Here is a 15,121-nt window from a genome sequence, read left to right on the forward strand (position 1 = left end):
AAATAAGGGGTGAGATTTTGGGTGACAGCCTCTTCCAGAGTAGTCTGGGGACAGTGGCGCGCCAAAGCTTGCCCCTCAGGTTAGCCAATGTCGCCACCTAGAGGCAGTTTTAAGAGTTTCTTACAGCAAGAGGCAACCTCTTTATTCTTGCAGTTCCTGAAATGCCAACATTTCACTTTCTTGCTCTTAGAAGTTCAGAATCCCTCTTTCATCCGCAGTCTGGCTTTGGCTGTATCTGTGACCCACAGGAAGCCCTTCTCCAAAGCTGTACGATGCCAGTGACGGGCACAGTGGCTTCCTATCGGGTCTAAGGCCCCCCTCCTGTTATACTCACTCACTACACCAGATGTAGAAAATAAATCTTTTAATCGCTTTGTAATTGGCATAGATGGCATAATTCAAACTCACATTTTTTATTTAATAGACTGAAATATCACACTATAGCTTTGATTGCAACAGTACAGGAATCGTAATGGTTTAAGTTTTACAAAATTTCATTTCGGCAGGAGCTTAATGGAAGTTGTTTCATAAAATTAAAGACGGGGGCTTGAATAAGTAAGAAAAAGCCGCCTAGAAAACAACGACCCAGACTACAGCTGTCTGTTGTGACTGTCCGAGAATTGTGCTTTCTGGGTTTTGAAGAGCTAGCTACTCTATTAACGTCAAGACTTGCAAAATTCTGCCTTATAAACATGGTTGTGAGGGGAGGCTATAAATATGCCTAAAAAGTGCTCCCAGGAACAGGAACCTCAAAGCCAGGCTTTGTTGAAACTGTGAGCCTGAACTGGCTTTCAGGGAATCTTTCATATCTGGGGAGCTATGAGATAAGAAATCATCATAATGGGGACTATGGTGGCGGAACAATCGTATCATTTGATGGTCATCACCGTAGGGCCCAGGGCAAAAGCTCAAAGTCCTGTCTCTGGAGGAGGATGTTAGAAAGGCCCAAGGACCGCTTATGTTAGTTGCCCTGTAATTTTCAGGGTCAGCACCACACGGTGGCCGAGGACACAGCTCTCATCAGCCACAATGTGGGTCTGGAGGACTAACTCAAGGCAGGTCCTGAAGTTACCTGTACTGCCATTCCAGAGTGGAGACCAACGTTTACTGGGTGGGGTGGAGACTGGGGGCAGAAACCATGCTGCTCCGGAGTAGCAGAGATGGCTGCTCAGTGGGGTTTGTACGAAGTTGGTAACAGGGAACTTTCTATTGAAGTGGTGACAGGTGGGAATCCCTCTGACTTTGGTGATTAAAGGCATTAGCCACCAAGTTGTAACCTGGGAAAGGCATTCATGGGTTGGTTGGTGCTCCTGGGCCATGTTCAAGCCTGAACTCAACTCCTGACTAGTGCCCAGGTACCTGTTCTGCAGGAAAGTCTGGATTCCTCCAATCCAATCCAAAGTCACTGCTTGAAGTGAGCTTCCTGTGTCAGACACTAAGTCAGATGGTTTCCATCGACGCACATAATCATCGGCGTGCTCTCTCCGGGTCCCGAGGAGGGTGTGGTCGTGCTGTGACGTGGGGCACGTGGAAGTGAAAGGCCAGAGTAGTGCATAGTTAGTCTTCCTGGACCCGGCCCTTGGGCTGGGCCGCTGCTCAATGTGCCCGGGCCACCTCTGCTGCCGGGGCCTTCAGCTCTGCTGCAGGCTTGTCCGGGGCAGCTTTCTTGGAGTAATCTCGCTCTCCAAAAATGGTGCTTCCTATTCGGACATTCGTAGATCCCACTTCAATCTGTGGGAAAGGAGAACCGAGGGCTGAGTTTAAAATAATGAAACGCGGCAGACGCGGAAGCTGCGCCGCATTTGAGGGGCTTCTCGGAAGGACAACGATGACGCACCTGCAGAGGACTATGGGGCAGTGGTTCACCAGGAGAGGGTGTTTAAGAAATAAGTAAGGGGACTTCCCTGGTGGTCCAGCGGTTAGGACTCCGTACTTCCACTGCAGGGGGCACGGGTTCGATCCCTGCTCAGGGGACTAAGATGTCGCAAGCTATGTGGCGTGGCTTAGATCCTCCTGAGCACAGGATCTAATTCCATTTTACTTATAAACACAAAGTTTTTTGCATTGTTTTAGTATATTCTATTTTCCACAAGAGCTACTACTGTCTACCTGGAGGAGGGTTTATAGTGTGATTTTTGGAACACTTTATCAAGTTATTCACTGCCCCAGAAGGTCACGGATGTGAGTTGTTAACACAGCACACCTATGAGAACATACTTAGAGCTGCTACCATCATGGTGCATCTACACGGACGATGAGGCATCGTACTACTTCGTCATGACTTACTGTCATGTAACCACGCCCAAGCATGAACACAGGGAAATGCCTTTTTAAGAAGTTGTAGTTTAATGTCTTCTTACTTTCCTTTAGATTCCACTTAGGGAATTAAGTTAAACAATTATGTGTGGGGCTATAATTTCTATACACTTCATTTCAAAAAAGAAGGGGCTGGGGATGTTAGTATAGGTGAGAACCAGCACTCCTGGGCGCCCTAACGCTACAATGAGGTATTTTCTGTAGCAAAAACACATTCTTGCTGGGGCCCTTTGGACCCGAACTTGAGGCACCCGAGGGCACTGGGGAGGACACTCACCGCATGCTGGAAGTCCACGGACATGCCCATGCTCAGCTCCACCTGGTCGGCAGGAATGCTCAGCTTCCTGCACAGCTCCTCCCGGAGGGACAGTAACACCTGACAGAGAGACGAGCGTGACATCCATTTGTCCCTGCCTTCTCTGAGGATGCCTGAAAGCGGCTAAATCTCAACATCTCTGACAGAGATTCTTTATTCCTCATGGTTTCAAGGCCTGTTAAAATTGCCGGAAGTGGACTTCCCTGGTGGCGCAGAGGTTAAGTATCCGCCTGCCAATGCAGGGGACACGGGTTCGATCCCTGGTCCGGGAGGGTCCCACGTGCCGTGGAGCAACTAAGCCCGCGCGCCACAACTACTGAAGCCCGTGAGCCTAGAGCCCGTGCTCCGCAACAAGAGAAGCCACTGCAATGAGAAGCCCGCGCACCGCAATGAAGAGTAGCCCCCGCTCGCCACAACTAGAGAAAGCCTGCACGCAGCAACGAAGGCCCAATGCAGCCCAAAATAAATAAATAAAATACAATTTTTTAAAAGGATAGAAGAAAAATGTTTTAAAAAAATTGCCAGAAGTTACTGAAAGGGTTTTTTTTTTTTTTTTTTTTTTTAGCAAATGCTCCTCCTTTTCAAGAAAGCTGTCAGTCGTTGGGGAGGAAGTCAGAGCTCATTTTCTCTAAAGACTGTGTCAGGCAGGTTCAAAGTGAGCCGAGAAGGGTCTGTGGAGGTTTGGGGACCTGTTCTGTGTCCCGTATGAGGAGAGTGCCAGAAGAGGGTAATAATATACCATGACAGGCAACGTCCGGGATGTCTGTGGAGTTGACGGCAGCAGCCAGCCCTGCTCCAGCACCTCCCCGGATGCTTGCTCAGCACGTGAGCAGCGCCCCACCCCGGGCCCCGAGTACCTGGAAGTCTGGGTTTGGTCCTTGACTAAGATCGTGCCCTAAGCTCCCGATGGTCATCAGCCCCACGAACTCCAGGCTGGGGCACTTGGCGTTTATGTGTTCCACCACGGCCACCGTCTCTGCAGGGGGCAGGCCGTGTTTGCCTTCACAAAAAGAAACAGAAGACACACAGAACACACCAAGATGTTCCGAGAAGCCAGAGGACAGCCCCCTTCTCATCCCTTCCTTATGACAGAGGGGGTGGCTCTCAGACAAGAGGACTTCTTGGAAGAACTTGTCCTCAAGACCGAGAGAGTGACTTTACACTGAGGTCTCCGTGTGTGTTAACTCCCCTTCTGACCTGGTTCTGAGTTTCTCAAGCTCTAAACTGGATTCTCTTTATTCTGCCTCAGCATCTGAGAACAGCTAGAGTAGAAGGAAAAGAAAGAACACTGCTTTTCTTGACACACCAAGAAGAGTCCCATCGCCAAAATGCCAGATTAACCTGAGAATTATTTTTCCAAATCTGGTATTTCTACCGTTTTATTAATTTGTTAGTAGAATTGTAAAAAAATAAAAAATGAAGTATATATTACATAGGTTTGACGATAACTTGCAAAATTTAACTGAACGTGCGAAGCAACAACCAGAGGAGGAATCTGCAGCAAATGATTATTTGTTATACGGTTATAAGGCTGGATGCTGCCCTTCTCTAAGTTAACAAATGGACATGCTAACAACCCACCGATCTTTAATTAGGGCAAACGACAGCCACTGATCAAGGAACGATGTAACAGACTTGATCTGGAGTCGATTCCAGATGTACCTGTATTGATAATGTAATGTAGAATCTAGGTACACGTACATGTAACGATAATTGTTAAAACTTACTGAACACTTCTGTGCCAGGCACATGTGCCAAGTCCTTAGAGCTTTTCATTTAATGCAGTAACTGGATGAAGTAAGTACTCTTTCTTTCTCCATTCTAAAGGGGAGGAGACTGAGGCGCTGGGAGACCAAGTACCTTTCCCAAGGTCACACAACCAGGAAATGTGGAACTGGGATGTGGATCCAGGTAGCCTGACTCCTGAATCCACTGTTTCCAGGCCCCATGCTTGTTCCTTCAGCCTCAGCTTTGTAGGCAAATGACTGGTCTGTAAACACTTATTCTCAACAAACAGCTAACAGGTAAGACGCTCAGGGCTCTATAGCAACAGCTTTACCTCCATTTCCACGTTCAAGCCTCACAACACCCTTGGGAGTACTGCCCTGCTTGCACTGCCAGATAAGGCAGTGAAGTGCAGAGAGGTCAGGTACGTTACTCAAGGTTACAACGCTGCAAGTGGTGGAGCTCAGACTCCAGGTCTGTCTGATTTCAGAGCCCAGGTTCGGTTTACTATTTTACATTGTTAACCCAAGCCCCATAAACATATTCACTGATTGGTACTCACAGTGATATTTCTTCGATTTTCTCCTAATGTAACATTAAACAGTTTTGTTAGGTCCTGAGAAGTATTACACATGTAAAACTGCAATCTCTTTCAGGAGGGATGGTGACCTCTGAGAATTTTCAGGATGAAAGTCACAATGCCCTTCTCGATTCCCCTGGCCCACCTCCTCAAAAATTAAGAAATAACAAACCACGATGTATTAAAGAATTACACGTGGACAGGTCTGGATGTCACTGTGCCGAGACCCTACATACAACAGTTTCTTTAAAGGCCTGTGACTTCTTTCTGTAACCTTAGGTATCAGATGCCTAGGCCTGCCATTCTTCCTGAGGTACAACCATCCTAAGGGGAGAAAAGTCTGCAGTCCAGGTCTGGTCACTTACTCTCCTCTCCGCTGGTGTTGATCTGGACCATAACCTTTAACCTTTCGGGAGAACCTTTTTTCTGCCACGCGCTGTTCACTTTGTCTGCCAGCTTCACAGAATCCACTGTTTCCAGCATGAAGAGATTGGGGACAGCTGCAATGAGAAAGAGGCCAGGTCATTCTTCACTCACCTGACCGCAGCAAGCAACACACCACAAAGCTTTTCTGGGTAGGCAGGAAAATAATTTCCCAGGAAAAGAAAAGGACAGTAAGTCTCAGTTCTGCTAAGACTTACGTGACAGTTTACTAGATATTAAGTTTGAAAGTCAGCCCACTGCTGTCTAATCGGAAAACATGAATAAAGAAAGGGAGGTGATGACATGCTACGATCAGGCGGCACACGTATCCATCCATAAGCTTCAAGAAGCTGATAGTTTATACATTAGGAGTTTGGGAGTAATATACACACACTACTATATATAAAACAGATAACCAACAAGGACCTACTGTATAGCACAAGGAACTATACTCAACATTTTGCAATAACCTATATGGGAAAAGAATCTGAAAAAGAATCTATCTATCTATCTATCTATCTATCTATCTATCTATCTATCTATCTTAATCACTTCACTTTACACCTGAAACTAACACAACATTGAAAATCAACTATACTTAGGGACTTCCCTGGTGGTCCAGTGGTTAAGAATCCACCTTCCAATGCAGGGGACGCGAGTTCGATCCCTGGTTAGGCAACTAAGATACCACATGCCGTGGGGCAACTAAGCCCACACGCCGCAACTACTGAGCCCGTGCACCACAACTAGAGAGCCTGCGTGCTGCGACTACAGAGCCCACGCGCTCTGGAGCCTGAGCGCCACAACTAGAGAGAGGCCCACACACTGCAACTAAGACCTGATGCCGCCAAAAATAAATAAATAAATATTAAAAAAAAAAGAAAATCAACCACACGTCAATAAAAAAAAATAAAAATTAAAAAAACAATAAACAGTGGAAAAAAAAGAAGCTGATAATTGTAGAGATTATGACTGGCAGGCTTGATCTGATTAAATCTCAGTTCAAACTGAGAGAAAGAGGCCAAGATGACAATAAGGGAAGGTTCAACAGTGAAAGCTGAAGTGCTCCCTGGGCCTGATATCTCCATGTCTTTAAACTTCCTGGGATGGGGATGCTCTTATTCAACAAGGACATCAGGATGACCACTGACAGCTAAGGGAGACACTTAGCTGTCATCAAAACCAACTTCTTTCCCAAAGATGCATTTAGTCTTGCCTCAGATAAAAAACAACAAGACAGAAGCAACATCAGCAGCTTACTTTTATTAAACACTGAAATCCCCAGGTAATATGCTAATCACTTTATTTGCATTCTTCTTTTTAAATTGATGTATAGTTGATTTACAATATTGTGTTAGTTTCAGGTATAGAGCAAAGTGATTCAGTTACATATATCCTGATTCTTTTCCCATAAAAGTTATTACAAGATACTGAATATAGTTCCCTGTGCTATGCAGTAGGACCTTGTTGTTTATCTATTTTATACATAGTGGTGTGTATCTGTTAATCCCACAGTCCTGATTTATCCCTCCCCCCACCCCTTTCCCCTTTGGTAACCATAAGTTTGTTTCCTGTCTGTGAGTCTGATGCTGTTTTGTAAATAAGTTCATTTTGTACCTTTTTTTTTTTTTAGATTCCACATATAAGTGATAGCATGTATTTGTCTTTCTCAGCCTTACTTCACTTAGTATGATAATCTCTAGGTCCATCTATGTTGCTGCAAATGGCAGAATTTCATTCATTTTTATGGCTGAGTAATATTCCATTGTATATAGGTACCACATCTTCTTTATCCATTCATCTGTTGATGGACACTCAGGATGCTTCCATGTTTTGGCTATTGTAAACAGTGCTGCTATGAATACTGGGGTGCTTGTATCTTTTCAAATTAGAGTTTTCATCTTTTCTGGATATATGCGCAGGAGTGGGATTGCTGGATCATATGTCAGTTCTATTTTTAGTTTAAGGACTCTCCATCCTGTTCTCCACAGTGGCTGTATCAATTTACATTCCCATCAACAGTGCAGGAGGGTTCCCTTTTCTCCACACCCTTTCCAGCATTTATTATTTGTATAATTTTTGATGATGGCCATTCTGAATATGTTTAAGACCACGATTGTTGTGATGGTTTCATAAGTGCAACATATGTCAAAACTTGTCAAATTAAATATGTGCAATTTACTGTATGTCAATTATACTTCAATAAGGCTGTTTTTTTTTTTTTTTTTTTTTTTTTGCGTTATGCGGGCCTCTCACTGTTGCAGCCTCTCCCGCTGCGGAGCACAGGCTCCGGACGCGCAGGCTCAGCGGCCATGGCTCACGGGCCCAGCCACTCTGCGGCATGTGGGATCTTCCCGGACCGGGGCACGAACCCGTGTCCCCTGCATCGGCAGGCGGACTCTCAACCACTGCGCCACCAGGGAAGCCCAATAAGGCTGTTTTAAAAAATAAATACAGGTTACTTTAATTTTGACACCTTGAGAGAAATAAGTATTCAGTTATTCAGGAAGATCTCCACCTGTCATTTTCACGCAGTTAAGTCTTTCTATAGTTAATTCTTAATTTTCCTTTATTTACTGTATGTTACTGTATATTGTATTTTATTATTATATACTTTACTTGTAGTATTGTATATTATTGCATTTTATTTACTGTAGCCTTTCATTTAAAGGGAAAAAAAGGACAAAAGTGTCTCCTTTGCCAGCTGAAAAATGTTATGGACTTTATTAATTCCTTATAATTTATTTCGAAGACCACCAAAAAATACCTAATGTGAGGTAAGGTAGGTTTCCAAGTATATATTACCCAGTCAATTGTGAGTTCATTCTTTTCTTACATGATGTTTTCCCTTATATCAAGAACGAAGATTTCCTAATGCCCTTTGCGGCAACATGGATGCAACTAGAGATGATCATGCTAAGTGAAGTAAGTCAGAAAGAGGAAGACAAATACCATATGATATCACTTATATGTGGAATCTAAAATACGGCACAAATGAACCTATCTATAAAACAGAAACAGACTCACAGACACAGAGAACAGACTTGTGGTTGCCAAGGGGGAGGGGGAGGGAGAGGGACGGACTGGGAGTCTGGGGTTAGTAGATGCAAACTGTTATATAGAGAATGGATAAACAACAAGGTCCTACTGAACAGCACAGGGAACTATATTCAACATCCTGTGATAAACCGTAATGGAAAAGAATATAAAAAGAGAATGCATATACGTGCATAACCGAGTCACTTTGCTGTACAGCAGAGATGGGCACAACACTGTAAATCAACTATACTTCAACTGAAAAAAAAAAAACTGAAAAAAGAACTAAGACTTCTTTCCCAAAAGAAACTCCAAAGCACAAATGGTGAATCAGGAATACTCTAAAATCTTCTCTCTTCCACAGAAGGTACTGTAAGTGATACAATGACGAAAAAATTGTGTCTTCGTATTTAGAGTTTTATCTTACCCATCAACTTGCTGACATTTTGTTTCTGTAGATGGCCAATGAAGTGCCATTTGATCTCAGGACACGAAGACAGAATCTGAAGAGAAAGAGGTGACCGTGTTTGACTTACACTGTGCGGAGGCCTTGCACGCCCACATACCTTGCACGCTGCCTTCTGACCTTTCCCCTCTATGCAGTAAACCACTACTGTCATCTTCGGTCAGGCTCCTAAGGATCCTTAGAGAAAAACTGAAGGCTTCTGTTCCATTTCTCTTCCTTGTTCCCATCAACTCTCTCCTTCTTTCAGATATTGCCCATAAAGAATGAACTGATTAAAGCTTTCAAATCTCAAAAGGATCCAAGATTACAGCAAGCTCCTAAAAATCACCATTTTCAAAAAGCCACAAAGGAGAAAACGATGGTCTTAAGAAAGAAAGAAAATCTAGATGAGAAATGTTTAGGGCTTAAGGTGAACGCAGACATTTCTACCGCCAGACCGACCTCCTGCTCTAAAGCTCAACCACCGACGTGGGTCTAATTTTCAACCGAACAGCCAAGACTGAGATCCAAACTAAAGAATTCAGATTCCACTTACTTTAGGATTTGATGCTTTTTCAAGCAGTTCCTGAACCTAGAGGGTAAAAACAGAACAAGTCAGAAGCCTGGCATACGTGACTCTTCCGAGGACGGTGTGGAAAAGGGCTCTTACATAGTTCTCCCCGAAAGTGCGCTGCCCGTGACTGTAGGCCTCCATCACCATGTCTGCAGGTTTGGTTTTGCTGACCGCTACTAGCCGGGGCTGGATGGCTGGGAGTTCCTGCCAAGAGGAAAAGACCCAGATGAATCAATGGTTGGGAATATTATCCCAATAAGCCCTGTAGGACATCCTGTAGAAGAGACTGGCAGAGATCTTTAACTTGGCATCCTGGAATATCCATTTTTCCAATACTGCAGGGAGATCAGTATCAAATGATGTTGATCAAATGTCTTTTGTATGCGTGGCATCTAACTCTAATACGCTAGCTACCTTCTGCTAGATAGCAGAAGACCTCTCAGGACAGCTGGGCAGGTAAGTAAGAGCAGGATTTCCGTAAAGCCTGGTCTTTGACCGACAGTATCAGCATCCCCTGGGTCCTGCTCCAGACCCACTGGATCTGAATCTCAGTCTGGAGTCTGAGAATCTCCTTTAAATCAAGCTCTCCGGATGAGTCTCTTGCATGCCAAGGTTGGAGGTTTAAGAATCACTTTGTCAAGAGAAGGCAATGCTCTCTGACTAGAAGGGAGGCCACTTCTGGCTTCTGAAATCCCGAGGTCAACAGTCTTGGAAACTCATCTGGGTCCTGGTGTAATTATCAATATTGCCCACAGGCACTCTCAAAAGCTGCCTGCTTAGGGCAACTCCGTAACTTATTGTACAATCTAATCAAGAACCAGCGGCAGAACTAAGGCAAGGACACAGAAGGCTCTGGACTCAGGATTGGACCTATCTGACCCTCCTGTCATGGCCGTTACATAAAGAGCACGGCTTCCCTGGACTCTACTGTAACCAAATCCACACAGGGAAGAGATTCACCTATCCCCATATGGCTCAGTTTTCATGTACCCCATCACGCTCTGGTATTTTTACAGAATCACAGAGTTCTCAAAGGGCCTGAAAAGTTACAATGATTAGCAAGGAGTTTCCCCTTCCTCCTGAGGGCTGCACTGCCAACGTTTTGAGACCATGTCATAACTCCTAGGATTATGCTGATGAACTCACAGTTTCTAGAGAAAAAAGTGGAAAAGGCAGCCCATCTGCCTGAGAGTTATGCCGGGAGCACCCCCTAGCGTGATTATTTATTAGTGGAATCTCTAGCTTTTTCTTGGAGAATCACAAAAAATTAATGCTCGAAGGGAGCTTAGAGCGTTCCATTGTCTGTACATATGAGGAAACTGACAGCCTGAGCAGTTAAGTGACTTGTTCAAGGTAACGTCTAAGTAACAGCCAAGTAAAGGCTACACTAATACAGGTCTTCTGTCTCCAGGCCAGCATTCTGAGCTCTAACACCATAAATGCTTGATCAGAGAAAACTTTGACCTCTCTATTCAAGCCTGTCTCACTCCACACAATTCAGCTTAAACTTGCCCTGAGAGGGGAAGATATTGACCTTTGGTTCAGTGAACTTCCAACAGGAGAGGAAATATATACAAGGAAAAAAAAAATCTCCCCGTAAACTGCTTGGGATTGGAGGTCAATTCCCTCCTGCCCCAAACGCGCAAGTGCAGCTCTGGTGCCTCCCTCCCAAGTCGGGCCAATCCACCCTGTCCTGCGCCAGCGAGGGGGGTGGGGGGACTGACATTTATTGAGCATCTACTAGCTGAGACGCTGCCACACACGTGATCTCCGGCAGACCCGGCCTCCTTTGGCTGCTCTGGTAGTGGACGTCTTCTCCTGCAGCCTCTGGGCACAGGCCTGGCCCCTCTCCCATCCGCCAAGGCTGCTGACCCCTAACACGAAGCGGGATGGACAATGATCGCGCTGCCTGGAGACTGGTCATTTTCCCGGGATACCGACACCTTCTGCTCCGACCAAGCCAACCTCCAGAAAACCTGACGGAAGCAGAAGAGCCCCTTCGCTAGCCTTTTGGGGGCTCTGCAACCCGCGCCAATGCCAAGGCGGCGGGCTGGTCCCGCCCCTCCGGGAGACCCCTCTGCGTCACTGTGACGACCCATTCACACGCAGGTGTTACCCCCACCCCCGCCACCTCAAAGCGGCCACCCACCGTCACCACGCGGTCCCCTTCCTCACCCGCGGCCGCCGCGTCACCGCCTGCTGCACGCGCTCGTTCACCGCCCTCAGGGCGAAGCCGACCCCCAGCTCCGCGGACATGCTGCCAGCTCTCCACATCCCCCAGGGCCTAACGTCCAGCCCGGACCCCCACTCCCCAGGCTGAGACCTCTTCCGGTCCCGCCCAGCTCACGTCTCCATGTGCCCAATCACCGCTCACCAGCGAGTCGTCTCAGCCAATCGTCAGCACGGGGCGGGACGGGGACGGTGCGGCCGGCGGCCCCGGCCACGGCCCCGTGGCGGCGCCATCTTGGGAAGGTCGCCGCGGCAGCCCGCCGGGGCTCCTGGGTGCGGAGGCGCTGCTGGCGTAGTTCCCGGGCCGCGGGGCGGGCCTTCTGCGTCTGCCGTCTCTGCCGCCCCCGCGGAACCGAAGGGACTGAGGAAACTTGGCCTGTGCCCGAGGTCCTCTTCCCGGGGTCCTTTGCTCGCGGATCAGCAGGAGAAGCTGCTGGGGCGGGAGACATGCCTTTTATCTCAGATGATTCTCAGGAGGAACCGTTAAGAGATATAAAAGGAAACTGCAGGGCTTCCCTGGTGGCGCAGTGGTTGAAAGTCCGCCGCCGATTCAAGGAACACGGGTTCGTGCCCCGGTCCGGGAGGATCCCACGTGCCGCGGAGCGGCTGGGCCCGTGAGCCATGGCCGCTGAGCCTGCGCGTCCGGAGCCTGTGCTCCGCAACGGGAGAGGCCCCAACAGTGAGAGGCCCGCGTACCGCAAAAATAAATAAATAAGTAAAAGAAAACTGCAAAGAACATGGCAGGATTCAAATGTACGGTTTTTTTCCTCTGGTCATCCTTTAGCCCAGTACTGCCCCAGTGTAAGACACATATGTAATTTAAAGTTTTCTAATAGGCACATTAAAAAAAATAACATTTTATATAGCCCAATATATCCAGAGTAAGGTTTCAATATGTAACCAATGGAAAAACTTAATGAGATCTTTGAATTCTTATTGTATTGATACTTAATTTACAAAACCCTGTGTATAGTTTGGACGACAAGCCTCAACTCGGACTGTCCACACCTCAGTCCCCCCCGGTGGCAGGTGCCGCCTTCTGGGAGGAGAGCACAGGCAGCTTTAGACAGTCCAGCGTGGGCTCCGCACACATTCAGCCCAGTTCTTGAGTCTCCTATGTGTGTAGCTCTGGGCCATGTGAAGATCACAAACAGGATGAGGAGCCAAACGATATAAAGATTAGCGCAGTAGGGAATTCCCTAGTGGCGCAGTGGTTGGGAATCTGCCTGCCAATGCAGAGGACACGGGGTCGAGTCCTGGTCTGGGAAGATCCCACATGCTGCGGAGCAATTAGGCCCGTGAGCCACAACTACTGAGCCTGCGCGTCTGGAGCCTGTGCTCCGCAACAAGAGAGGCCGCGATAGTGAGAGGCCCGCGCACCGCGATGAAGAGTGGCCCCCGCTTGCCGCAACTAGAGAAGGCCCTCGCACAGAAACGGAGACCAAACACAGCCAAAAATAAATAAATAAATAAAAAGATTAGCGCAGTAAAATACTGAGTTTAATAGTCGGATGGTGAAATGGTAGGTGCTGAGGCAAGTAGAGATGGATTTTGTTGTGGAAAACATTATTGGCTGTACTGCTGTACTGTTGAAAGACTCTCAAGCATTAATTCAGCTTCATGAATGAGATGCTATTACGTTGGAGAAAGGGCTAAAGTTTGCTCTCCATGTTGTCTTGAGGTGACTGGGCTTACTTCGAGCCTTCTGGAAAGAAAGGGCAACGTTCGTACTTTCTTCCCTCACCGTCTTCCCAGACCCTGGGAACTGAGATAAAATTTCACATGTCTGCTCTGGGAAAATCACTTTGAGCAGAACCTAGGGTCTTTGTCATCAAGGACTTCTTTTGGGGAAGTTTCCATCTACCAGGAACACAAAACTGGGTCATCTGTAAACTAGGGTTGCAGTAATTGTGTTCAAGTAAAATGTCTCTGGACTTGATAATTTCTACTCCTGCCAAAGTGATAAAGATTAAAAAATGACTAGACTAGCCCTTCATGGTGTGAATATACTAATAGATGCTTGTGGTAGAGCTGCAAGGTTGGAAGGCGCTAGCCGGCAGGCAGTCAGTGGTGGAAGGAACAAAGGGATTACAGTGATGGGGATCATGGTGAAGGGCTGTATAGCAGAAGGATTGGGTGAGCATGACATCCGTAAACGGATATGCTATTTAGACAACATTTTAAAAACCATAACTACTTAACAGAACTAAGGGATGTATAATCCAGGTGAGAGCTCACTATGTCAATAAATAGAAGTAGCTTCATTTAATAGGTCAGGTCATTTCTTTGAATTACAAGGTCAGCCTCCCCACCCCAATGGTGTATGTGAGTGTGGCTCCCCAAAAAGTATCGGAAGAGTGATTTAAGCTTTCGAGTTAATAAGGATAGTGGTGGCAAGTTTGGGTGGTGGTGGGCACAGGACTGACACAAGTTGAATCTTGGTTTCATCACTAAACTGTGATCCTGGACAAGTAACTGAACTCAGTTTTTCATTTATAAAATGGAGTCCGTCAATATCTCCTTCAGACTTGCAGTAAGGATCAATCAAGGTAGCATGTGACACACACTTAGCAGAGTGCTCCCCAAAGCAAGTGTTCAATGAACACTAGCCCCTTGACATTAGTCCACATTTATTGAGACGTTTTCTCTGTAAAGGAACCAGGGGAGACCAAGATGAGTAGGACAGGATCTATTGTGGATTCACTTCTAAGATACTTTTCATCTCTAACATTCTATGATCTTATAAAAACGGAAATAAAGGCAAAATGATCATGGGGACCCCAGTCTCATTATCATTTCCCATTTTCCAATTTTTTTTTTAACGTCTTAGCTGTGCTTTTGAATGAATTTTATTCCACTTTTTCCTCTTTATTTTCTTTTTTAGTTTCTTCCTCTTCCTGGGACATCAACCATCTAATTTAACCTTTCATCCTTCCATACTACTTAATCCTTGAAAAATGCAAGTCTGAAATCACCTCATCCCTAGTAATTGTCTTTAAATTGCTCCAACAGTTTGCAAGGACAAAGAAGAGATGAGAAAGCCAAATACCCAGAGGAACCGGTTTCATAAACAATTTTATAAAAATCTAGTATACTTACTCACCATAAATGCCATCAAACTTTTAAAATATTCACCTCTGTAGTCTAAGGCCCTGAATTATGAGAAAAACATTTATGGATTTAAAAATTATTTCCTTTAGGGAATCCCCTGGCGGTCCAGTGGTTAGGACTCTGCACTTTCACTGCCTAGGGCGTGGGTTTCATCCCTGTCGGGAATTAAGATCCCACAAGCTGCGCGGTGCGGCCAAAAAAAATAAAAAAGTTTCCTTTTGAGTTTACTGTGATTCTTTCAGGGGGATTTAAAAAAAAAGATAAAATAATAAAAAATTACTGTTGCCTGGTTACTTGGCTCTGAAGAGAAATGGAAAAATAATGCCCATGTTCCAGTTTAAATGAATTCAGGTAGAGAAGCCATGA

General features: G+C 45.9%; 1 protein-coding gene across 3 annotated transcripts; it reads right to left on the bottom strand.

Moving 5' to 3' along the window:
* Positions 1–349: 349 nt before the first annotated feature.
* On the bottom strand, positions 350–12,453 carry PLPBP (pyridoxal phosphate binding protein). 3 transcript variants are annotated; one of them, XM_081221139.1, is made up of 9 exons: positions 11,591–12,453; positions 11,140–11,289; positions 9,512–9,619; positions 9,398–9,433; positions 8,824–8,899; positions 5,303–5,437; positions 3,490–3,632; positions 2,594–2,692; positions 350–1,731 (listed from the first exon to the last, which is right to left on the bottom strand). In XM_081221139.1, exons 1-9 carry the CDS (start codon positions 11,687–11,689, stop codon positions 1,597–1,599), a joined length of 981 nt encoding a protein of 326 aa, XP_081077265.1. In that variant the 5' UTR covers positions 11,690–12,453; the 3' UTR covers positions 350–1,596. The 3 variants fall into 3 exon arrangements, with proteins under 3 accessions (XP_081077265.1, XP_081077263.1, XP_081077264.1); XM_081221137.1 differs by lacking the exon at positions 11,140–11,289 and having other exon boundaries at positions 11,591–11,806; XM_081221138.1 differs by lacking the exon at positions 11,140–11,289 and having other exon boundaries at positions 11,565–11,684.
* Positions 12,454–15,121: the final 2,668 nt, after the last annotated feature.

This window comes from Mesoplodon bidens, assembly GCF_964165515.1.
Source record: "Mesoplodon bidens genome assembly, chromosome: 20".
Classification (NCBI taxonomy): domain Eukaryota; kingdom Metazoa; phylum Chordata; class Mammalia; order Artiodactyla; family Ziphiidae; genus Mesoplodon; species Mesoplodon bidens.

Coding starts and splice junctions, on each gene's coding strand:
- PLPBP (XM_081221139.1), bottom strand. CDS start 11,689: ATGTGGAGAGCTGGCAGCATGTCCGCGGAGCTGGGGGTCGGCTTCGCC. Junction 9,620..11,139: donor CTAGTAGATGCTCAATAAAT/GTCAGTCCCCCC, acceptor TCCTCTTGGCAG/GAACTCCCAGCCATCCAGCC. Junction 8,900..9,397: donor AAAAAGCATCAAATCCTAAA/GTAAGTGGAATC, acceptor CTTTCTCTTCAG/ATTCTGTCTTCGTGTCCTGA.